The sequence below is a fragment of the Corticium candelabrum genome, chromosome 6, assembly GCF_963422355.1.
Source record: "Corticium candelabrum chromosome 6, ooCorCand1.1, whole genome shotgun sequence".
NCBI lineage: Eukaryota > Metazoa > Porifera > Homoscleromorpha > Homosclerophorida > Plakinidae > Corticium > Corticium candelabrum.
In genome coordinates, this window is record NC_085090.1 from 2759575 (window position 1) to 2785865 (window position 26291).

Below are 26291 nucleotides of genomic sequence, written 5' to 3' on the forward strand. Positions count from 1 at the left end.
GCATGGCCAGTTGTCCCAGTATCACACAACACAAATTCAAAGAAGCCTTCACGGACATAACATTGCTTATCAACGTGTTGAATAATGAGAGGCATCTGCTCCTTGTTTGAAGCATCAGCTGCATGCTTCATCAGCACAGAGTGAAAAGAATGAGGCTGCTCGAACGGACTCCAAAAGCGTGTCCTGAGCCAAGCCTCCAATGCATTCCCAAAGATCATTTTGGATTTGAGGTGAACAGTAGATAACGTTTCTTGGTCCTCTTCCTTGTAACAGAAAACTAGTACCCAAGGCAGTGTCTCCAGCATCAATGCGAAACTTCAGCAAAGCTAAAATGTTGCCAGGGTTTGTTTCGGTGTCAGATGAAGTAGCACTGAACTTTCGGAGCGATTTCCCCTTAAAGCAAGATTTTTTGCCACAAAATAATAGGCATTTGATAATGGACCTCAATTTTTTCCTGTTGGCTGCGATAGTGTTAGTCCTGTGATCGACTACTTGCTGTGCAACGTTCGCACGTCCTGAAGCATGGGCCATAAAACCAGCGTAGTCACGTTGACCACCAATATCACATGCCTGTTTCGACTGCTTAGCTAGTGTAGTCGATGCCCGAGCAAGGTTGACCATTGGGCTGGTAATAAGTTGACCGAGCTTATCTTTGTTCTTGGCAAACAGCACACAAGTCAAACAGAAGCCCCGTTTAGAGCAGGAAAATACACCAACCAGGAGTATGTGCTTAGCCACTGTAAACGAAAGTGACGTGTGCGACCATATCGTTTCTGTTCTGGAAAAATATACGACTTTGGGGGCTTGTACACATTCTTCAACAAGTCGTGCTTCTCAGAGTTGGACATTGTCTCTTTCTTGTATAAGTTCCAATATCCCACTCCTCAGCAGGCTTTTCCCCAGTCTTTGATTGTAGTTGTCTTTCTAAGTGATCACTGTTCCTCGTCTCTTCTTGTGATAGTGGACGAAGAACAAAGGAAGTATGGCTTACTTGTGATGTCAGTGACCTTGGCGAAGAATGTTGAGTGCCATCTTGACATTTCATATGAAAGAAGGGGTTCAAGGAAGACGACGCAGTTCTTGGCTGACTTGGTAGCTGCAGGGCTTCACTTGTTACACTGCATTGAGTGTTTCTATCAGAAGACATCAAACAGGTACCGTCGGATATGCTGTCATTTTGTTGTGTAGGAACGGGAATGAGGGATACTCATAGTTTCAACATACTTACTTGCTTCCATTCACTTTATCACCTATGATCTTTCTTTTCTTTGCCAGAGCCATTTTTGTAAAAACCCACAAGGTTGACGGCTTTCGACTTGAGTTTGCAACTAATTGAGACTATTGTTATCACATGCAACATTCGTAGGAATGTGAGTTGGTTCAATCAGAGGTACGAAGTGGTTAGGGCTCCGGTGTACAGTCTGACGTAGTAACGAACGGCTCCACATAATACTTAAAGTCTGCTGTGGACCAGCAGCTTGTACATTGTGAGAAGCCTCAACTCTGGGTGAAAGTACTGTGTACATAAAAGAACGGATTCCTTCTTTCTTATTGGGGTAAACAGATTTTACCTTGCCCCCAACAACCGACGCCATTGCAGCAATGTGTAGCAACGATGCATATACACCTGAATTGAAAGTATGGATGGCTTGCCGCATTATGGCATTGCCAAACGCCTCCTTTGCTATCACACCTGCATGCCTTTGAGATATAAACAACACGTTTGCATCATCCGAGAGTGTAGATGAAAGTAGCGAGACCACACTGCGGCTTGGTTGTTCTTCCTCGACACTCTTGGCTAATGCAAAATGATTCAGCATACCATTTTCAGTGAAGCCACACCTCTGCAAGGTATGCTATTCGGAATTCCAGATGCCAGCTTTCGTCTCCGCAACATAAAACAGAAGCACTTCGGAAACGACAGTTGCCATCACGATACACTTTGCAAGGCCTGAGGTCGTTCAGTATGTCAGCTGGCAGAAGAGACTCTGCAAGAGAGTCTAGAGCAAATATTTCAACTTTGCAAGGTTGACTGTTCGAAGCAAATTCCAAAGAAAGCAGACTGTCACTGGTTTTAGTGAGTAGGACAGGCAGACAGTCTGAGCCGTGTTCTTCCTGAATACGATTAAATCAAGCACATTCTTCAGGTCAGAACGGTCAAAGTACTCCATGGCAAGGTAATAAGAACGAATTTGATGGAACCTGTGACAGCCCAACCGGCATTACACATGCATAAGACGCCACACCCACAATTTCGCGCCATGGAAGTAGTCTACTAGATTCTGAGACGCCTCATTCTAGCGGGAAGTGCACATACGTGTATGAATGATCGATACACAGGTGTATAGTATTTGAGGTGTATAAATATGTTTGCATCTTCCTAATTGCAAACCATTCTACTAGTTCTAACAGGGGAAATTTTAGTGTCGAAGACATAGTTACTCAAGATAACTCTAGCTGTATTACATTAAGCCGAGTTTTCGAAACCTGTGTTCGTGCTACTTGACTCAACGAGCAACCCAAGTATAGTCAAACGTTACTCGGGGCCCACTCTAACTTCCTCTGTGAATAAGCACAAAGGAGGAAAACTCCCCGAAATTGCAGCAGGGTAGCCACTGGCGACTATTAGAGTGCAAGATCTGATTGACTAATAATGTAATGAAGAAGCACTTGAAGTGCAAACCCTCAGCCGGTATGCACCTTGAAGGTAAATTAGTCGCGCTATGACAAAATCGTATGACAGAATGGTATGATGTGGATAATAAATAAGAAACATTATTGAAATGGTCACAGGTCGAGCTTGTGGTAAGTCACGTGACTGGTTGTTACCGTGTACAACGGGTAGCTACGCAGTCCGTCAGCCAACGTCCCGTAGGACCTCGCATCTATTTATTACAACCTTTGCTCGTCGGTTCTTTGTGCAGGTGATGGTTTGTTCAGCTTTTGAGGTCGTTTGTGCCGCTTTTGAGGTCGTAACTATGGCCGGTTTTAGGAGTGGCATAAGTACCAGAGCCAAAACAAAATTAGATGTGGGAACGCTACAAATGCAGCTAGATTAGCTAGTCGTTGTTTCTAAATGCACTTTACAAATGTAGTTGTTTCCAAATGATGGAACAAGCCAAACGTTACAAGTCGGAGAGCCTCGACGCTAGACCGGCTGGCAATCTTCACCATATGTGATGAAGTAAGGGGCGTGATCATTGTTCTGTTTGTTGGTGGGAAACCTAGGTTACAAATGGAGACCAAACAAACAGCTCACCACCGATTTTCCAGCTCACAAGAATGTAAAAGTCTCGTTCTTTGTGCAGCTTCTCTAGGCGTCTTCTTGCTTGTGCGGCTTCTCTAGCTGGACGTCGCCTACTGTTGTAATGAGGTGACACCAGAGCAAATACAAAACAACAACGCGGGAAAACATACACGTGCACATGTAGATTAGCTAGGCGTCTGTTCGCTCTGACTTTGGATACCGTAAAACAGAAATGAATAGAGACTCACTGGCGTACTTACAGGTCGGCCGAGCCGCTTTGTCTGACAAACAGACGCTGTCATGAACAATGCAGGTTCTCCTTCGCAAATTCCCGTCAAGCGCCAAATTTCTTTTGAAGACGACACTAGCAATCTTTGCAACCACACCACGGCCGCTCAGCCACCGCACACCCCAAATTCAAACTGGCAGGCTGCAGAACCACTTAGCAGAAACACTGTGGAACAAGTAAAATGTTACAAGTCAGGTGCAGCTGCACATTTTCGCTCCTGGTTGTTGTTGCGTTCGTTACAATACATATACGCGAGAACAGAGACAAGCAAATACAGACACGCCATAGACAGAGTAGAAGCACCCCAACAGGGGTACCAGCGTTGCACCTGATAACAGCTGACCATGAAGATGGAAGTATGAAAGTAGGAAATTGAGAAAGGTGAGCGTTACTAAATACGACCTGTATGACATTTAGGTTATTGCATTAATGCAATGAACACCTACATATTTCACACTACCGTACACGTACACTTTACTACGCAGCAAAATCATGTTGTAGGAGAGCCCAAAGCAGTTTACCATTAAGCGTGAATGTAGTATAGCGGATGGAGGTACGAGTATGAGTTACACAAGTGCCTTCTTGAATGGTAGATAATATTGTGGTAAGAAGATAGCCACGTGGCATGCATATGATTTCAATTAGATAAATGAACATGCAGATTTCTCATCCTGCATGAATCACTTCCATTTGCCAGTTGAAAATACATTGCATATCCGCCGCTAGAGCAAAACCCAGGCATGAAACCGGTAGTTTCAATCGGCGAAAAATCGACCATCTATCATGGCATGTATGTGCATGAAAATCGCATAACAAGTCATTCATCAGCAATGATGTCACGTCATCGCGCGAGATTTCACGTTCTAGAGAGAGAGGACGCACGATCAAGCAATGAGCGCAGACGGATCTAAGGTAGAAGAGCTGACGAACGACAGTTCGATCATCTAGCTGTCTCCGCCGAACCACTCGAGAGTACTTCCGACACCAACACAAAGTTGAAACAGACGCAACGAAGGTAGCCTCTGACGTGTAGATGGCAGAAGGGTGTTGGAGTCAACCGGCGATGGTTAGATATAGGGCGTATTAAATTACATGCTAGTGGGATTGTCTCACATGATGGTATTTACACATACGAATATTGCTGTTCTCTTTGTGCACCTCGACATTTACGTAACCACACCTACCACCTACGCTGAGCACGCCTATCCATCTGTTGTGTTTGCTTACTACTACGGTAGTACGGACACAAACAACGGCCATTCGTGCAGATACCTAATAGCATAGACTTACTCGTACGTCTTGGGCACCCTGATGGCCAACGTCTCCCTAGAAACACGACAAGGGTAAACGTTTATTGCATGTATACATGCGCAAACCATGTTGATAAAAGTCTTACTTTTTCTCCCTTTTCTCCTATGCACATAGCGTTGTTGCTATTGCTGTCCTTTGACGATGCAGTCAAGACACAATTGAAAGAAAAGTTGAAGAGCAAATGCAAATGCAATGTGAGCTTCAACGTTTTCAACATGCTGCCCAACTGACGACAAGAGACAAACGAATGTAATATTGAAATACAACCAGCTCGATCGTCCGAATGCTAAAAAACAGAAGTATTTGACAAAAATAAAAGACATGAAGCAAGTTAAAAGTATACAGATCGACGAAAGCAGATAGAGAATGAACCAAACTGGATTGGCGCAGTGCAGAGACTAGACTGAGCTAATTGCATAGTGCAGTTGGTATTGTATTGTCAATCAAGCCTGGTGAAGATCGCATGTTGGTTGTCCAAGATGTTACTAGCTTTGCTGACCAAGGAAATCAGTGTTGAAATGATATCTGCGAAATACACGGTCTTGAGGATGAGCGACAGCTGATGAAAATGGTCTGGATCAATATTGCTGAGCTGGTGGAGCATGAGAGAGTTGATGATAGAAAAAGAAACGCATCTTGCATTGACCATCCCATTGACGCATTCAGACACCGATTTCCGCAATTGTGGGTGTAACCTATTTGGTGTAGTTGCAGAGTGTTGATATAATAAAGGCTAGAAATTGACAGTTCTCCTTGTAAAAGACTGTTATAAGGTTGACAATTATTGTTACGATGTAATCACTTGGCACGTCAAGCAAGTTTCTTTGGATTAGGCAATCGGAGGAAGAGTAATTAAATTCATTCAATTACGTTTGTTGGATATTTGCATTCCCGGATGCTACATTTAATTAATCATACACCATGCAACCAGTGTATTTGTAGCTGAAAGCCTGAATGCTGCATTTATGCTATGATGTCGATCATAAATTATCACATTACCTTATTGCCTGCTATTGCAGTTAGTTAGAGTGAGCTAATAGCTCTATGCTATAGTTTAGTTTACTTTCATGAGTTTTAGTAAAGAAGGTCTCTTCGATCGCCAATAAACATTGCTTTAGTTATATAAATAATAGAAATAAATAAGAATAATAGTTGTTAAAAATTTAAGTTTTAAAAATAATATATTTTCAAGTGATCAAGCCAATAGTGTGTTTACAATAGAAAACTACCAAGTGTAGACATGCCTATGCATGTGTACGCGTCCAGATCTGTTCAAAGACATCCCATTCATTTACACACAATATGTGCGTCCTCAACCAAATCTAGGTTTCTACGCTTAGGTCTAGAGACCGGAATTAGTTTGGTTAGGACAGCATGTTTCGCATCTACTAGAAGCCCTACTTGCTAAGAAAATCAACGACAACAAATTAGTTTTTGGAGATAATCAGCAGCGTAGCCAAAGCAAAATTTTTGTGCGGTTCAATAGTAGCATTAATTTGTTCAAAATTATTATTAATTTGTTTAAAATTTATAGTTATTTTTATCAACTCGCAATCTACTGTTTATTAGACATATAGTATTACTTAATTTTGCCAATTGCTACTTTAATTACGACATTATATACTTAAGACTTAGTCCGGGTCCGGCCTTGGTCTACTGCCCCAAACCTGTCAATAACAGTCTCTTCGTTAATAATATGTATCTGTACTGTATAATTATGTACACGAAATCACTCTATTGGACTGTAAAAATTGGATGAGCAAATACGTTCATTACTTTTGGGGGTACTTGTACCGAACCCCCACGAACCCCAGCAGCTACATCACTGAGCCAATGACTACTTCGAGAAGGTTGCCGTTCTAGAGCTTCCACCTCCGGATCGCTATTTATCAATGTTTTTATCTCCCTAAAAACAACGTAATAATTTATGTATGAGACAGACTGTTGGTTGATAACACTATTCACGCGCCCAACCTTTGCGCATAACAATTACATGGCGGCGGGAATGCTTTTGTAACAAACAGATTTTCAAAGTTTCCTGGGACAGCACTCTGTTAGGTCAGATTTGAGATGATACCTATACGTCCTATATTCAATACTTTTATTCTGCTTCAAACTGTTGTCAAACTAGAGTATGAGAGCAAGTATAGTCTTACTTGCTACTTGCCTATTGCTTGGGAAAGACGTCAAATTAGAAAACGGTCTTTCTAGAGACAACAACATATCCTAAAGTGTGTCCTACGACAACAAGGGTTACATGTTGTAGACCTATTTGCCTATATGCAAATTAGGGAAAGAAACTGTGCAATGTTGCAACATCGTGAGAATGATGTGTATATATACTAAAGAGGTCAAATCCAGACTAAGATTGACCTCGATCTTTTACGTCTGCATGTTTGTTAATTAACTTTAATTTAAGACGACGAAACAGCGACTTCTAATTTTGCCTATATTTGCTTTTTTGCGGCTTCTCTGCTTTGCTACAATGTTGATTTTATTTCGAACAAAATTGTTATGATAAAGCAATCTGCACATATAAGTACACTGACATCTCAAACAGTCACATTGTAAATCTCTTCTTTTAATGGACAGTGGGATTTCTAATTACAGACTGCATATGAGTCATCTTTCAAAGTCAGTCAGCAATCTGTCAGGACCATGGCGTTGCCTCCATGGGCTAACATATCTTCTCAGATTCGGTAAGATAGCAGGAATCGTTGGAAAGTTCTAACATCAACGTAAAGTAATCTTGTAATATCTCGCTATCGCTTTTGTTGACAAAACGTGGCCCAAAAATCCTCCAACGCAGGTCGCAGGAGTAAGAATTCGGCAATACACGCTTCCTAGTTGATTCAGCACAGTACTAGTGTTTGTGCACTAGATAGCAAGTTGTTGCTTGGTTTTGTTAATTTCTAACCCACACGTGCAACATGCCTGTCCTTATCAGCGATGACCTCAGAATACAAAATGGTTGCAGCTGTAGCACAGTGCGTGTAACCTGTAAAGATAGGATATTTCATCTACGTGCTCGCTTATATTTTTAAACGTAAGTTAAGTTGAATTACGTAAAGATTAAGGAGGAAAGGCATCACAACATCTGGATTCAGCGCTCAGTCGATTACATATTCATAACGTCAATTTTCCCACGCGTAGTACACAACCCATGCGACAAGCAATTAGAAATGTACTGTTGTATAAGAATTGCAATGTTTCTTTAACAACAAGCCGGTAATACAACGGTAAAGAGGGAAACGTGAGTTAGGCTTCCTGCCTAGATATCGAATAGAAAAATGTTTTTAGACAAATAAACAGATGAGAGTGTAGAGTTAATCATATACTGCCAGCCGTTTATATCTCATACCGCTCTGATTAGGAAGATGTCTTTAATTAACGCTTCTATAGGTCGTTAACGTCGTTGTCCTCTCTCACAGTGGCCGCAGTTTGCCACTTCAATATTGCTCAACAAATGATGCAAGTGTAATATTAAACTGGGAGGATGGGATGTCTACAACGCAACTGTTTACGCCATCAGCTATTCTCGCCAAATCCAACGTTGTAAAGCCGTACTCACTAGTTAGCGTAACAAACAGATGAGATATTTGATTTAGCACAAACAAAGCAAGTCTTATCATTCTGTAGCACAATACGGTGGCAAAGCCAGGTAAACTTAACAATAGCCACTGTACAAATAGACGTTAGTTACCTACTGACACAGATGTCTAATATTTTCCACTAAACGTTAAAGACGTGCATGCCTCTACAATTATATATCACGGACGGAATATATGTGATCGGATTTCAGATTGCTGACCAGAGTAAGTTAATTGAAGATTATTTTTCGATCCATCATTGTGAAGAGTTGAGCGTTTACAATTTCAAATCATTAAAATTGTACTAGTAAACAGAGAGTGGAGATGCCCATAAGACATTAGTCTCGCGTAGCAAGACCCCATTCCGCCGCGTCTTCCCCGGCGAAATGGGGTCTGGTGAATGGCCTTTGATGTCGCTGAGTGCCGCGTAGCCAGAAATCGGCTATCTAAAGACCGGATTTTGTTTCTTAAACGCTTCACTAAAGACGAGACTGGTATGCACGCAGTGCAATCCTATCTCACTAGACTCTCTTGTTTCGTAGAGAACAACTCGAAGACTACAACTAGAGTCGTTGCTGTTTGTGAAATCCGCATGTTTACAGCAGCGATTAAACGCGGCCGCGGGAACGTTGACGTCGACAGGCTTCGATTTCATGCAGCCATGATCGACGTCGTACGATCTCGCGTTGTGCGCTCGTGTCACAACGGAGACTGAATGCGAACGTACTGGATGGATGCGAAAGTACTCGGTGCTGTTTGCTGTTTGCTGTTTTTGACGTCTAAAGCGACCCCAGACAGTCCAGAGTGAGCGATACCTGGAAGGGCTTGAAGCTGCATGACGTCATCGAAACAAGATGAGTCGTCTTTCTGTATTAGGGTAATCATTTCATGTATTTTGTGCTTTGGTTTGGTGAACACATACAGTAGCAACCCGGTAGAGACCACGTTGTGATTTCAGTAATATGAACGGAAGCAGCTTGGGTTGCAGACTTCACTTCTGACACTGCATGTCAATCTGTGAAACACGCAAGTCTCTACTACTTACGTTTATACATTATATAATATCTGCCTGGCACTGAGTAACCTTTACGTAACAATTAACTCTGCATGCGTATACTGCATGATCATCATGTATTAATTCATAGATATACATATATGGTAGTCCATATATATCTAGTCTAGAGTTTTTTACTAATCATTTGTACTAAATAGACAACATTTGGTCACTGTATCTTCAGCTCAGATCAAAGTTGGGATCCCACTTTACATTTCCATCAGATTGTATCAATTTGCAACAATTTTGTCTAGTTGATATGTATTCGAATGCCTCCACAGTCGAGATGAAAGAAAATTTTTGATGTCATTTAGTTAAGTAGACAGCACATTGAGAGTTCTGATAGCTACAACAGCATTTGGGATGGGTGTTGACATTCCCAACACTAGGTGGATTGTTCATTGGAGTCCTCCATAATTCATTGAAGATTATGTCCAAGAGACTGGGCGAGCTGGAAGGGATGGCTTGAAAGCAACTGCACTGCTTGTATATGAACATTTGCACAGGACAGTTTCATTCTCGATGAGGAAGTATGGACAATATTTTACAACTTGTCGTAGGAAGTGCTTATTTGCTGATTTTTAATTTGGCGTTAGTGAAGACAGTGCAGGAAAAGGATGTGGTTGTTGTGATGTTTGTGTACTTAGTTGTGACTGAGGTAACTGCTAAACCTTTGACTTTCTAGTGAAATAAATATCTGCATGTTGTAATAACTGTCTAAAATTCTAGATTATGTAGCGCTGCATGCATGATCGTAAATCATGCAATGAAACATAACTGTCTGACATGTCGACGTGCTTTTGTGCTTGATGAAACCACCAGATGCTATCACCTTGTTGAGCAAGAGAAAACAGTTGGATGGAGGTAGTCTCCCTGAAGCTCCACATACTCTGGAAGTTACGCTGCAGGAACACGCGTAATATCTAGCTCCTCCAAACAACACATCGAATATCACCTAGGGACGTCCAGCATTTCCGTTCTTCCTGGTTGCTACTGTATGTGTTCACCAAAGCAAAGCACAAAATACATGAAATGATTACCCAAACACAGAAAGACGACTCATCTTGTTTCGATGACGCCATGCAGCTCCAAGCCCTTCCAGATATCGCTCACTCTGGACTGTCTGGGGTCGCTTTAGACGTCAAAAACAGCAAACAGCAAACAGCACCGAGTACTTTTGCATCCATACAGTACGTTCGCATTCAGTCTCCGTTGTGACACGAGCGCACAACGCTAGATCGTACGACGTCGATCATGGCTGCATGAAATCGAAGCCTGTCGACGTCAACGTTCCCGCGGCCGCGTTTAATTGCTGCTGTAAACATGAAGATTTCACAAACAGCAACGACTCTAGCTGTAGTCTTCAAGTCGCTCTCTACGAAACCAGCGAAGCTAATGAGATAGGATTGCACTGCGTGCATACCAATCTCGTCTTTAGTGAAGCGTTAAAGAAAAAACTCCAGTCTTTAGATAGCCGATTTCTGGCTACGCGGCACACAGCGACATCAAAGGCCATTCACCAGACCCCATTTCGCCGGGGAAGACGCGGCGGAATGGGGTCTTGCTACGCGTGACTAATCCGACATTGCCATAATTCATCTTATTCCAAGGCAACTGTTAGTTTGCCAGTTTGAAGGAGGTAAGCGGTCCGTAGGCGGTCAGAAGCCGAGATGGTTCTATGTCGTGATGAGATATTTGAGGAAATGCAACCTCAACAAAGAATGGATGCACATTGGCCAACATCTTGCGAATTGGATATCCATAGCGGACGCTGTAGTTACAGAGTTGAATAAGGAAGCTAAGGAAGCGTGAGAGATGGAGAAAGATAAAAAGAAAAATAGAAATGAGAGGAAACAAGTATCAGATCAGACCGAATTATCGTGCACTCAATTGACCTGGTTGCATTATTACAGCCCAAAATTAAACAAGACCGGTCTTGTCAATCACCAATGAATAAAACACGGAGTAGCATCTAAAGGGATGCTCTTTGTTGTCATTGCCACCAAAAATATATACAACAATGTTGTAGAAATCCGAACAAAGTTCAGATATTACATTGGGAACAATATAAGGTACTAGAAACAGACTGAATAATGTAGCCTGCACTATTTCCTCATGAAAGAACATAGATACATAATGTGTGTATGTGTGTGTGTGCGTGCGTTCGTGTGCGTGTGTGTGTGTGTGTGTGTGTGTGTGTGTGTGTGTGTGCATGTGTGTGTGTGTGTGTGTGCGCGCGCACGCGTGTGTGTGTCGTTTTTAATGTAGAGAATGCACCACTACTGACATTTGCGTTCTCGGTGTTGTCAATAACTGCTAAATCCAATCAAACAATTTATTTAAAAACGGAATCCTCATCTTTACCTCAACATTTGTGCTTTACTTGCCTACTAAAAACACCCAGTACGACTTTGAAGTTCCCAAGCCTGAGGACGATTGAAGTCGTACTGTTGTCACTTCTTAAGATCGTTGACTGCTGCTTGACTTGTCTACTTTCCTTTTCTGAAACCTTTACCAATCACAAACCAGTCAGGGTGATTTGTTTGTAGGTGGTTTCTAACAGTTGGGATATTGTAAATTCTTTAATTTGTTTTACCTCTCAAAAGGCTTCTTGAGCATATTGTACACGACGCCTTACGGTTTTCTACTTCCAAAACCATAAAATACTACTAAATACCGCTAAAATAAATTGCATATGATGGTAACATATTCAAACCTAAGTGTGGTATTGGGCAAAAGATCCAACTGTGCAAGGCGTTGAAATGATGGCGAAGTTATACCAGGACGATGTCCATTTATTGAAGGCTCTCTGTCCGTTTTCTTACTAGAAGTGTGTACGTGTAACATAATTTTAACATCATTTCAAAAAAATAACACTTACGATGTACACCGGTACGTATTTCAGATGTGGTAAAACATTATACGGGTAGACAAAAATACTTTTCCCTCACTTACGTCATGTATGCCACAGAAGAAGTCATACGATTTTTCCTTCAAACTTCTTACTATATATACATATATACCAAATTTTGTTAAATCTACTGCAATTTATTAAAATGTGGCGTCTATTTGATTGCGGCGTTTCAAATTTTTGATGTGTAAGCCGAAGCGTTTAAACAAATGCGGCGAAAGAAACTTAATTTTGAAGGTGGTGTTTAATCAATGAAATACGTTAACATAACTTAATTAAAAATCTCAAAGCATGCAATATTTGTCTTTCGTAAGTATTATTGGTTGAAGAAACATAAGAATTATTTTTTATATATTTATTATAAAGGTAAATTCGATTGTCTATTTTCAAATTTCAAATTTCAAATTTGTAATGTTTAGTTAAAACGGCCGGAAAATGCATATTTCAATAGTAGTAAGAAAACTTATCCTTGATGTGCTAAAGGATTACATTTTACTGTACGCTAATACCTCAACATCCTTCCCAACATCTCTCCAAGTTAAGTAGGCAAGTCCCAACTACGAACATCTAAAACTTCTAATTGCATACGTGCATGTAACATCTTATCGTTGTAGCACCTTAGTTTTACAGACAATAATGTTCTTGAAAGATCGAGGAAACAGTATCTCTCTGATTGATCATGTAATTCAGCATATTCCTTTTAGAGTCTTTAGAGTAAAAGATTATATGAAGATCAGAGATGAAAAAACTAGTGGATGGAATAGACCATCTGCTGTGGTAATATCAGCTTTAGGTCTGGCATCTTTTTCACATTCTACTGATACTGTTGCTGAACCAGGACTGATCGCTGCTTTTAATATATAGGAATGTTGTAAAGAATTACGGATTGTAACATAAAAATATCTAAGTCGACCATCTATAAAATCTGAATGATGCACGTCTCCTGGTCTGATTAAATCACACCCTGATCAGTTCTGTTCTTTTTTGACCTGCTTGCTTGGAATATTACTTTGCAAAGACCATTGTAACGTTGAACACGTAGCGGACTTCTTAGGCGGCTGATTAGGCGGTCACCAAACGGATCAATTGTAGTGCCACAAAAGAAGGTTGTGGAAGAGGAAACAACGGAATGCCAAGCAATGTCCGGATAGCAATTACGAGTTCATGCGGGAGAATGGTGAGGCCTAGATTGGGGTTGGGTAATGCCCGCAACCAAGCCACCGAAAGATTCGACAATATTGTGTTCAGACGAGCTTTGTCTCTTAAACTCCCAGTTTTCATTAAGGAATTAAAAACCATTGTAATGTATTTGTTTCTGAATGTTCTGCTGAGGTGTGTTGAGATCCAAAGTGGGCATTGCAGGCAATTTCTTTCCAAGAATACCGTACGCTTTATTTTGGCCTTGAACTTGATAATCAAGACAGAACACCTTTCTAGCAAATTTGGCGTTTGAATTGCTTTCGTTTCTTAAGAGACTTTGAATCAACTTTTGGGTGGTATTGCAACTTCCTACAAAAGCAGCCACTGATGAGGTTAGTGCTTCTCTAGGACTAAGACCTCGTGTACGAACTGGTAGTGTCGTTTAGAGCCACAAGGAATCTGGAATAGATAAGTGAGTGATTAGTTCAATAGATTGCCTCAAACCTCTGTCAAGACGAGAAAATTCACTGTCTGTCAGACTAGGTGGTACAGTCCGCAAAAGGTTACAGAAACTCAAACAACAGCGCAAAAGGTGTAATTCAACCTGAAGGTCGTCTATGCCGTTGAGATGAGATTGAGTATCAAGGACTTCGTCTATCCGCTTGGCGACCGTATTTTGAAAGAAAATATCTGACCCATCATATCTATGGAAGGTCCTTTATTGTAATATACCGAACGATACAGTACAATAAGCGTCTACAGGACTGGTAGCACTATAACAGAAGTAGAGTTCTGGAGTGCTATGTAGAGGTCCAGTCGAAGACTATACATCACAAATGATTAAAAGCAGAAATTACAACAACAACAAAACACTTTTAAGTTAAGAGATGTTGTCTCTTCTTGCCAACCAGCATCGAAAAGAGTCTTTCAGGGTGGAATGAATGACAGCTTGAAACAGATCGTCCAAGTCGCGTTGAAGAGGCTTGCACAACATGCAGACTGCTCGTCGAGTTTCAGGAAAAATCAATCCTCTCGACCCAACCAAGAGATGCAAAAGCTCCGTCTTATACTGATGGTTAGCATCTTTGACAAGTTGGGCATAGCGGCGTTCTTTCCGGGCCTTCGTTTCTTCCACGACTGTTTCGAATGGGACCGACAGCTCAAGCATCCAGGCCTTTTTGAGGACGGCATTCCAAACAACAATGTCTGGACGAAGGCAGGTACAGGTTATATCGACAGGAAAATTGTATACTGATTCTGGTAGGTCGGCTACTATGGAAAACTGTTGACTAAGATGACGTTTTAGAAAGTCCACAAATAGTCTCAGCGTATTGTCGTGTCTCTGTTTGTACAAACCTCGATCAAGTAGACTGGGACATGCATTTAGCACGTGGCACAGCGATTGGGGTTGGTGACAGAGAGGACATTGATTGCACGAAATTTTCTTCCACAACTGTAAGTTGGTTGCTGATGGGAGGGTGTCCTGGAGCCCATTTATTGCCCATTTGAACAAGTCATCGGGTAGAGATTTTAGGGACAAGGCAAAGTGCTCAGCTTCCACGTCCTTGAATCGAGCCGCTTGACCTTGTACAGACAGGGAGGTAAGATGTGACAAATGACGATTATTTGATGATTCCGTAATCGTCTTTTTGATGTTCTTTATTTTTGATTGCAGGCACCCAGGCGAAGTATCAAGAGTTGCCAAGAAACTGCCGGCACTAAATCTGGTTGATGACAACTCAGTCTCTCTTGAAATCTTTATAGTTGCCAGGGCTCTCAAGCATTCGTCATTTGATTTAGTAAATCGAAGCAGGTTGCAAGACTGTAGTCTCTTGAAAGAATCTGACGGTTGGCCAAGTTGGAGGCCGCCGTTCTTGGTGTTAAGGAAAAGGCGAGAGACAGCTGCTGAATGAGCAAGACCGACCCATTTTTTTAAGAATTTCGTGACTACACTGTCCAATGATTGCTCGATCCATGACAAAGGAATAGATGCAATGCTCAGTAACCATGAAAGCCGCGGTAGCACCGCTCTCTTATAGAGAAGACATTTATTCATTCGGGAAACGGCTGTTTGATCGACTTTATTCAATAAATTCTTAGTAGTCTCCAGAAGCTCTCTTGAAATGTCGGCATGAGACAGATCAGACGCAATTGGAAGACCCAAGTACTTGTAGCTTTTTTTGTGTGACAAGAATGGAATCTTTTGCCCTTGTATAGAGATTTCCGGGTCAAAGACAGTTGGATGAATCAGCCTCCGACGTGAAAAAGTTGAACATTTTGCTGCATTGACTTCTAGGCCAGACCATTCGAGGAATTGGTCTGTTCGCTTGCACACAGCATTAATTTCATGTGGACCTCTTGTGACTACGACAGCGTCATCAGCAAAACTACACAAGAAAGAGTTTTGAGCCACTGACGAAAACTGATAGGCACAAGTTGGAGCGAGAGATTCTAAAGCATCAGTGTAAAGGTTGAAAACCATGTCAAAAATAGCCACTGACAGAGGATCCCCTTGAAATACACCGACCTCATAAGGAAAATTGGAAGTACACCAGTCATCTGTGCAAATGACTGCGCGAAGACCACAATATATATTGGAAATGAGATTTGTCACCATATCACCACAATTGTAATGGGACATTGCAAAGCGGATTAAATTATGATCAACACTTCCAAAAGCATTACGCAAGTCAATCCATAGAATGGTTTGAAGCCGCTGATTGGCTTTCGCATCTCTGATAGCCTCCACCAATTTGAACTGATGTTCTTGACACCCGCTGACGTGATTGATGAACCCCTTTTGGATCGATGTATCCAGATATCCATTAGATATGAGATGCTTAAACAGAGTGTCTTTGATGAATGACGTGAACAAATCTATCTATCTATCTATCTATCTATATATATATATATATATATATATATATAAACTGGTCAACCGAGCAATTCCAATCCGTCGGTAAGCCTATACATTTCTGTAAGAAATTGAGGGAACGTATTGTCAACTGATGGCCAATGAATCTCGCATTTATCAAGATTGATGTGAAGATCGAATTGAAGATCTTTTGCAGAGAACCACTCTAATAGAAAAGAGATGCAGTGTCGATCACCAACAAATGTGCCATCATCCAGGTACCATAGTTGCAGATCTATACCAAGAACATTGACAAAATCCCAACTCCTTCCTTAATTGAACTTTTTACTTCAAATAGCGCTTTTTGTCTAAAGAGAAAACATGCATGTATTGTCAAATGAGACATTAATAGGAAATGCCGTGTAGATGCTGAAGGAAAAAATAGCAAAATTAATAGAAAAAAAGCGAAACTAGCCAATTTATGCAAATACATTGCATCAATATTGGACATAAAATATAACAATTCTGATTAATAAAAATTTACAAATAGTTTCAGTTCACGTATTCTTTCTTAAAATTTTTTTGTTACTATTTAATTAATTTTGCTATTTTGTAAGATGTTGTAAATCTGGTAAGTAAATTTTTGAAGAGGTCTCCCCTCAACCCCATTAAGATGGTGTCATGCCTAGTTATTACTGACTGAACATATGTACATGCAGCAAGTGAGACTGTCCACAAATAAACATGACAGACTACCATTACTACTGAGTACATGCACATTACAGCGCACTCGCACAATTAGACTTTCGATATAGGCATACTCTACAATACGAATATATATCTATAGCTGAGCTGATTAAATATTTTTATGAAATCACACTGTTCAGCACAAACATATCCAGCTTAGGACACACAACTCATATCACACGAACACTTATGAGTCACGCCACGCTTTAGACTCAAAGAAGGGTTATGTAATCCATCGCAAAATAGCAGCTGCAACAGGGCCGCTTCAAAATGGTAGCTACGGCTCTGACCAAGTGGCTGAAGAATTTGAAATCCTTATTGCAGGGTCTGAAACCCTGTCTGCAACTTTTCCAAATTTGAAGTGTGTTACAAAAAAAACTTGAAACTAGTAAATCATGACAAAGAGTGTATTGAGTATATATGTATGTAAAGTCCAGCACACCACCTGACTGTGCTCCATGAAAGTGCAAACTCATGATAACACCAGTTTCAAGTTCCATTTACAAAAAATTCTAAAAGTATTGATTCTATTTTAAGTTACCATATAAGCTCAAATAACCCTAATAAGCCCTGCATCTACAACTGGCTGAAAGAAATAAACCCTCGAGGGAGTTTGTTGTATGTTAGTGACACAAAGCATGTGTCACCGTGGTATGAAAGTCTTTGAAACACGAGTTCAAGACTTTGAAGTCGCATAGTAGATTTACTTCTGTAGTGTTTCAGTTGCATGATCTGGCGTTGTTTCCATTACTTACTCCCTCCTAATGAGTCTTGAATTCTAGTAGAACAGCGAGTTTTGCAATTGACTACACACATCCCACTTGCTGAAATAGATAAGCCCCGTAGCAAAGAAATAAGCCCCACATCTACAACTGGCTGAAAGAAATAAGAAACACGGGGCTTATTAGAGCTTATATACAGTATTTATAAGTTGCAATACTAATTATAGTAAGTAGTGATAGCAGTCTACTGTACAACTTACCACAGGATGACTTTGTCCACCTCGAACTATCAACTGAATTCTTGCTCTTGTTCTTAGTTGCTTCTGAACAGAGAAATAATGGCTATTGTACTAATAACAGAACAACCGATTTGCTATTGCAGACTAGCAACAGGAGTAGATGTATTGTGATCTTCAAAAAAACATCTCGAAGGAGAGTGACTGTTACTATAAGACAAACAGATAGCTAGTCTGCAGCATAATATATAACACGTAACTAAACTAACAAACTAAACTAACAATGCAAGACCACTTGTAGTGTTTGCTGACATGACTGGACCAAAATCAGGATCTTAGAAGAAATACATAACTATGGCTTAGCACTACGTTAGCATTATGTGAGATCAAATTACTCGCAATCATGCACTCAAAGACAACCTGCAAATAGGAAGTTAATTCTAGTGGCAACAGCGTGGCTCTGCTTCTTCCCTTTCTTGTTTGCTGTATTTGTACCACTACACTGACTGCAAAGCAACAAAACAGGCCTGCAACTTCCAGTAGATTACATGTTACTGCTATATAATTTACATGAATATTGACTGAGACTCCAAACCAAGCCTTGATGACATTGCAGTGCTGCTAGAATAATTTTTTCCTTATAAAAAAACACAGATGTATTGCAAAAATTTCTTCTTTGACAAGAGCAATCTAATCACTTTGATAATCTGGTGACAAGCACTTATACTCGTCAACATGATGGTTATCCTTCTTTGTTTTCTACAATCACCAACCACTTTTCATAACATGCATAATAGAAATTAACAACAACATACATTCAAAGTTTTCTATTAAATGCACCAATATGTATGTCACAAATAAAAATTATAAACCAGACAAGCACACAAAAGGATTTTGGAAATTAGTCAATTGTTTTGGTGGTCACTCTCTTTATTACTAAATAAAATGCCCAAGTGATATCAAGTGTAATGGTTTCTAGTAAATCTATTTTATTACATACTCAGGGGAGGGTCATTATTACTTGGTATCAATGTGTCATATATCTGTTCCATAGCTGGCTCTTTGATGAAGGCAAATGCGCAGAGTGCTCTTTAGCATTCCTTTTCGCACATTTCTCTACAATCCAAAAAGGGCCAAGTTAGAAAGTAATAAGGCATAATTCTTAACTATTACAACACCAAATTAATTTAAAAATTTTTATATCTGTCTAGACACTAAGCTTATGATGAGACTTTTAATAATTATGACCTTTATTTATACTTTTTCAATCACGTTGACAGGTTCTTTGCCAGACGTATACTGTAATGGAGACCAGATAACCACAGCATTCTATAAATAGTCCACAATTAATTTTTTGCAAATTAATACTTCTCTTAATTTGTATACACACCTGACAGGACGCACACCAGACACACCAGACACACCAGACACACCAGACACAACAGACACACCAGGCACAACAGACACAACAGGCACCACACCACACGAGACAAAACAGACACAACAGACACAACACCCGGCACACCAGACACACTAGACAAACCAGACACACCTCACAACAGACAGCAAGCACAACAGACATACCAGGCACACCACACACCAGACACACCAGACACAACAAACACCGCGCCAGACACCGCACCAGACACACCAGACACATTAGACACAGCTCACAACAGACACACCGGGCACACCAGAAACACAAAAGAGACACACCAGACACAACAGACACAACACACAACAGACACCAACCACACCAGACACACCAAACACACCAAACACACCAGGCACACACTCTAGGCACACCACACAACAGACACACCAGACACAACATACACACCAGACACACCTCACAACAGACGACAGACACAACAGACAGAACAGGCACACCAGATACACCAGGCACACCAGACACACTAGACACACCATACACCACACAACTGACACACCAGACACACCAGGCAGGTTAGACACAACACACACCACCTTGCACACTAGGCACACCAGACACAACAGACACACCATGCACACCAGACACACTAGACGCATCATACACCACACCTTGCACACCGGGCACACCAGGCACACCACAGACCAGGCAGGCTAGACACAACAGACAACACCTTGCACACCAGGCACACCAGACAACAGACACACCATGCACACCAGACACACCAGACACAAAAGACACAACAGACACCACACCAGAGACACCAGACACACCTCACAACAGACGCACCAGGCACACCAGACACACCATACACAACAGACACACCAGACACAACCGACACAACAGACACACCAGACACACCAGACACACAGACACAATAGGCACCACAGCACACGAGACACACCATACACAACAGACACACCAGACACAACAGACACACCAGACGCAACAGACACACCAGCCACACCAGACACACCAGCCACACACACCAGACACACCACACAACAGACACACCAGACACACCAGACCCAACAGACACACCAGACACAACAGACACACCAGTCACACCAGACACATCATACACAACAGACACCACACCAGACACACCAGATACGCCAGACACAACTTAAACACCACACACAACAGACCCCACACCACACGAGACACAACAGACACAACAGACACACCAGACACAACGGGCACACACTCCAGGCACACCCACAACAGACACAGCAGGCACACCAGACACAACAGTCACACCACACAACAGACACACCAGACACACCAGTTACACCAGACACCACACCAGACACGCCAGGTACACCAGACCCAACAGACACACCAGACACAACAGACACACCAGTCACAGCAGACACACCATACACAAAAGACACCACACCAGACAAACCAAATACACTAGGCACAACAGGCACACCAGACCCTACACCACACGAGACACACCAGACATAACAGACACATCAGACACAAAAGATAGACCAGGCACACACTCAGGGCACACCACACAACTGACACACCAGGCACACCAGACACAACAGACACCACAGCAGACACACCAGATAGACCACACAACAGACACACCAGACACACCAGATCCAACAGACACACCAGACACACCAGACCCAACAGACACACCAGACCCAACAGACACACCAGACACAACAGGCACACCAGACACATCATACACAACAGACACCATACCAGACACACCAGATACACCAGACACAACAGATACACCAGACACACCAGACACAACGGACACACCAGACACAACAGACATACCAGTCACACCATACACACCATACACAACCGACACCACACCAGACACACCAGATAAACCACATTCAATCTTAAGCACGTGGTATTGGCAAGCAAGATTTATTCGATACCGATAGTAATGTCCATGTCTATAACTCTGGTATTGTATATATTGAACAATGGTATATACGCTAATTAATTAAGTCAATAGCATGGCTGTGCGTAAGATGACCTAAGCGAAAGTGTCAGATAAACAAAAATGTTTGTATTCTGTGCACGAGACCCGAAGGTACAACACTATGTTAACTTTATGTTTACGTATGTATATCTCAATTGCTGTCGAGCAGTACACAACTTACTATTATGCAACGCACAACGTCATGTTTCCATCCAATAGTAAATGGATCTCACAGTAACATCATCATGTCCATAACAACACTGCAAACCATTTCAATTGCATACTAGGAATGCAAGCTCTTTTACATTTAACCTTAACTAATTGATCATGTTTACTGTATTTGCTACGATAATTGGACCTCTTCTCTTCACTGACATTCTCCAAGTCTATTCAAACACAAATACATTACCCGCCATGCCTACGAAGATTTCTGTTGAAGACGTTGTTGGTCCTCCCAAATGATCAGATGAAAGAATCCGAGTCGGTAGATGATTCCGGGAAGTATCCTTCAATACTACTCCCATAAGGAGTGGGAGGTGGAGACGTCGAAATAGATGACTGCGGCGAGGTTTCTTTCACGGTATCACGAATGTCGGTTTCCGTTGTCTGTCGTTCTAAAACTTGCGGAGCTTGAGGATGGGTAATGTCTAACGGATTTTGAAGAGTTTGTAGACTGCTCGGAAGAGAATCACAACGCCTTCTTAAGCCAAGATTTCGTTTTCGTTCTGGGAAATATGTTGATAAACTCGTGGATCTCTTTCGTTCTGTCTTGATTACACGATAAGCAAATGGATATGAAAGACGCCTCTCTCTAAATTTTCTTAGATAAGTTTCTAAGGTCGATTTTGTTGTTGGAATGGTAGGCAAAGACTGTGAACGTTGCAAAATCTCTTTTTGGAGACAACTGAACTTGTCCGTAGAAAAGATAGCTGTGGACTTTGGTACATGGTCACAACGTTCATTGAGAGTTCTACAACGCAAAAATACTAATGCACTCCCATGTGATTTGGTTCGAATTCTTCTAGTTGTAGTAACACTGGGCAGATTAACTTCTGCAGTAATTGGGGAGGAACTTTGCTTTGTGATTGGCGCTGAAAAACTGTAAATGGTACGAGAAATGGGAGGTGGCTTTTCGCTTACAGGTTGCGATATTTGAGAAACAATGAGAGGACGAGAAATAGCCGTAGGACGAGAAAGAGTCGAAGAACGAGAAAGAGTCGGAGGACGAGAAACTTTCCTGAATGTTTCCGTGGCGACTATGCTTGCTGGAACGGAGATGGAGCGTTGTTTGACCGGCAAACTACTAGAAAAAGTCACCGAAATGCTTTTAGTCTGTGATCTGCTGCGTGGTTTCACTTGACGTCCAACGTCTATTGTAGTTGGAGCAGAAACTGTTCGTTTCTTTTCATGTTTTTCTTGAAGTCTACTATACATAGTGACTGCTTGAAGACTATCCTTTTCGTCTGAGCTAGAAGAAGAATATGATGTTGGGGTTGTGTCAGGTGATGCGTCAGGGGTGTCTATATGCCAATACGGCCAATTCGAAATATCGTCAAGATAGAAGTGTAGCAACCAATCGCTTCTTTCCTTCAATAGTTTTTGTTGTGATTTTGTGAGCATGACTCTATTCATCTGTACGGATGCTAGATATTCGTCTCTATTGACCATAAGTCTTCTCATAACTCTAATACCGCATATGTCAAAAATTCGTTTGAGTAACCTACGATAGGCACATTTCCACAAATATCAGAATGATACAGTAAATGCAATAATATATCATAAATACATGAAAACAAATAATTAAAATTGTAATTTCCAATTTTAATTAACCCTTCCGATAGTGGTCTGAAGCGAGAACTAGACTACGTTTTGCCACTTGCTAACTAAAATTACCTTTACTCCGTCTCCGTTTAGTACTGGTAACCTGGGTTTTGCGTTGCCGTTTTCCCAAAGATGGAGCCTTACATTCTATCGATAAATTATAGATTAAGAATCGCTAATAAATTCTCTTTCGAATGAGCCTACTTTGAGCAGTCTACGTGATCGCGATTGCTTGTTGTGATGACGTCACACTATGTCTCATTTGTGACCACGTGACTTTGGAGCTGAATAGCCATCTTCCTGTTCTTCGGTAGCCAATCAAAATATTTTTAGTCGTTAGGCACACCCTTTGGGCGTGCCTATACATACGGACCAAGTTTTAGCTGCCCATGCGGCTTCATTACAATTTTTGCCGAGACGGTGCATGGCACTCTGGCCGTTCGTTATTCTTCCAAGAGGTTTCGCCAAGACTTTGGAGACAAAAAAACGCATGCAGACGTTTCTTACGTGTGTTTCGCTTCGGTCGCATCATTTGAGGCCGATGCAACGGAGAACAAGTGAGATATTCCGTTTGTGAAGACAGCGATGACGCGCCGCGTTGTAATTGGAAATAGCATTTGGATGTCTAAACGTTTCGTTTTCACCGATATCTTTTTAGGAAACGTTTCAGTAACTGTTTTGCAAGTTTGGCCGCTACGAGTTGGTGAGAATTTGAGTTATGCCCATAGTAACGGCATGTTCTCTGTTCCTATGGCTATGTACCCGTATGTTTTGGTTAGAGAATGCAGTCTATTACAATCATTCAAACCGTTTTCTAATATTCTATACGTTTAGTAGCTCTCCAGACGACGATTTGACGCACCAGAAAGCGGATCTTCTCAATGATAAAGACAGCGGCGATTTAATTAGTGTCGCGTAAACAGAAGTAGACATGAACGTATCGAAACAATCATCAATAGCTACGAGAATTGTATCATTAGAAAGCGCAATTAACAGGCTTTTCAACTGTGTATGTATTGTTGCCGATCGTAGCGAGGCTTCTAATCCGGGTCGCACAACAGAAATGGTCGTAGTTCTTTAAGGCTGTCCATCGAGCTCTTGGTATATGTGTACACACAAATCTCAATTTTCTCCTCCCCACGACCAAGTTTCATGATAGGACCTGTCTTAAAAAATTGTTTCCGTGTCCGACTACAGATGAGTCTAAGAACGATTTGTATAGGTGAGCAAACGGCGACGAAAATGCTTCATGAACTTTGTCGCCCCCTCCTTTTGTATTGTAGCTGGTGATTGTGCGTACTTCACAACCAAGAAACGTATTCAGGAGTTGAATGCCACCTACAGTCAACTATTCACATGTCCCGTACTACAGTAGGATCAATCCCTTACTACACTGTGCTGCATCTAGCGCTGTTGATAGTCAATGTTTGCCGATATCAATTTCTATGTCAGTAAATACCATATCATTGTCGTTACAACGGAACTGAGTGCATACCTAGACTGTACATTTCAGTTGTCTTGATCACGATCGCAAAATGACGACTGCCTACACCAGGCCTATATACGTAACCTAAACTACTAGGAAGTTTGCATGTTTACTTCCATGACAGCTAGGGTTTCAACAAATACGTATTGTCTAGCTAGGACTTGGCGTTTCAGTAGACGGTCTGGAAACTCTAATGAACGCGAAGAGCCTACGGATACCGTACAACTAGTAATTTTCACGTCTTTCATGTGGCTACAATTGCGAATAATACACGTAAGCGGATTGTAGATTACTTGAGCGCGCTACCCAATTACTACATTCTTGGTGATATGTGTTCGTGTCAGAATTTTAGGTGATTTCTACACCTACGGGCGATGAAAATCAATCAATAAACCAATTTCAAAATAAATGGTTTTGAAAAGATAAGTTTGACGGCTAAATAATAACAGTATACTTACGGACTGTCTTTCTCCCAAATCTGTTCCCATGTCTCGTATAGGCCAAAAAACACGTTCTCTTCAAAGTCCCATTCTTTCCAATAGGATTGTACTAATAAAGCGACGCCTCCGCGGTCTGTAGCAATCAGTTGGTACGAACAGGGGATCACTCTCCATTCAGGAACCCACGTCGTTCTTCCAATTTCGTGGTACACGACGTCAATATCCGATAGCTTGGTTCTCACTTCTGCTTCATGTCTTCCAAATCTAGAATGTTGTGCCTTTCGATAACCAGGCGACGATTCTCCGCTCCGTGTAGCCATTTTCTATAGCAACGTCAAAGAAGAAAAGACAGCTGGAAATATCTTGATACAAATGGTGACGACCGGTTCGGTATTTTGCAAATGACTGCTTGTAAATATTGATGACTGGTAACATCTATTTATAGACACCGTATTTCTTCGAATAAGCCCGTGGAGTTTATTTTTAGATAGAGTTACAACTGTGGCGTTTAAATATGAGCGGCGTTTATACCAGGGCGACGTCTATTTGTTGAAGGCGTTTTCTCCGTGCGTCAGGAGTGTGTCACGTCATTTTTTGACAAGAACAACACATTTACAATTCTAAATACAGGTAGGAATTTTACATGTGGTGAAACGTTATCCTGGCAGACTGAAGAACTCACCTACGTCATGTATGCCACCGAAGAACTCATACGATTTTTCCTTCGAACTGCTTACTATATACATACAGCACCGGACTCAGGGATTTTTGAAAGAGGGGATTCACCGTTAGCAGTTATATATAGCATTACTAATATTCTCTTCTCTAATGAAATTATATGAAATTATTGAACCACGCCTACTGGAAAAGAGGGGGTTGCAACCCCCTGAACCCCTCTGGATCCGGCCCTGTATACTTGTCAGATCTACTGGAATTTATTAAAATGCTACGTCTATTCAAATGGGGCGTTTAAAATTTTGCAGTGTTGGTCCAGGCAGTTAAATAAGTGCGGCGTTAATTCAAGGGAAACTTTTATTAG

The 26291-nt window shown here is 41.4% G+C and overlaps 2 protein-coding genes across 2 annotated transcripts; both read right to left on the reverse strand.

Moving 5' to 3' along the window:
* Window positions 1–14415: 14415 nt before the first annotated feature.
* Window positions 14416–16395, reverse strand: LOC134181155 (uncharacterized). The gene has a single exon (XM_062648373.1). The coding sequence runs from the start codon at window positions 16181–16183 to the stop codon at window positions 14423–14425; it is 1761 nt and encodes a 586-aa protein (XP_062504357.1). The 5' UTR covers window positions 16184–16395; the 3' UTR covers window positions 14416–14422.
* Window positions 16396–21810: 5415 nt separating this feature from the next.
* Window positions 21811–25610, reverse strand: LOC134181293 (uncharacterized). Its single transcript, XM_062648540.1, has 2 exons — window positions 25271–25610; window positions 21811–23225 (listed from the first exon to the last, which is right to left on the reverse strand). The coding sequence occupies exons 1-2, from the start codon at window positions 25570–25572 to the stop codon at window positions 21968–21970; spliced, it is 1560 nt and encodes a 519-aa protein (XP_062504524.1). The 5' UTR covers window positions 25573–25610; the 3' UTR covers window positions 21811–21967.
* Between the last annotated feature and the right edge of the window lie 681 nt (window positions 25611–26291).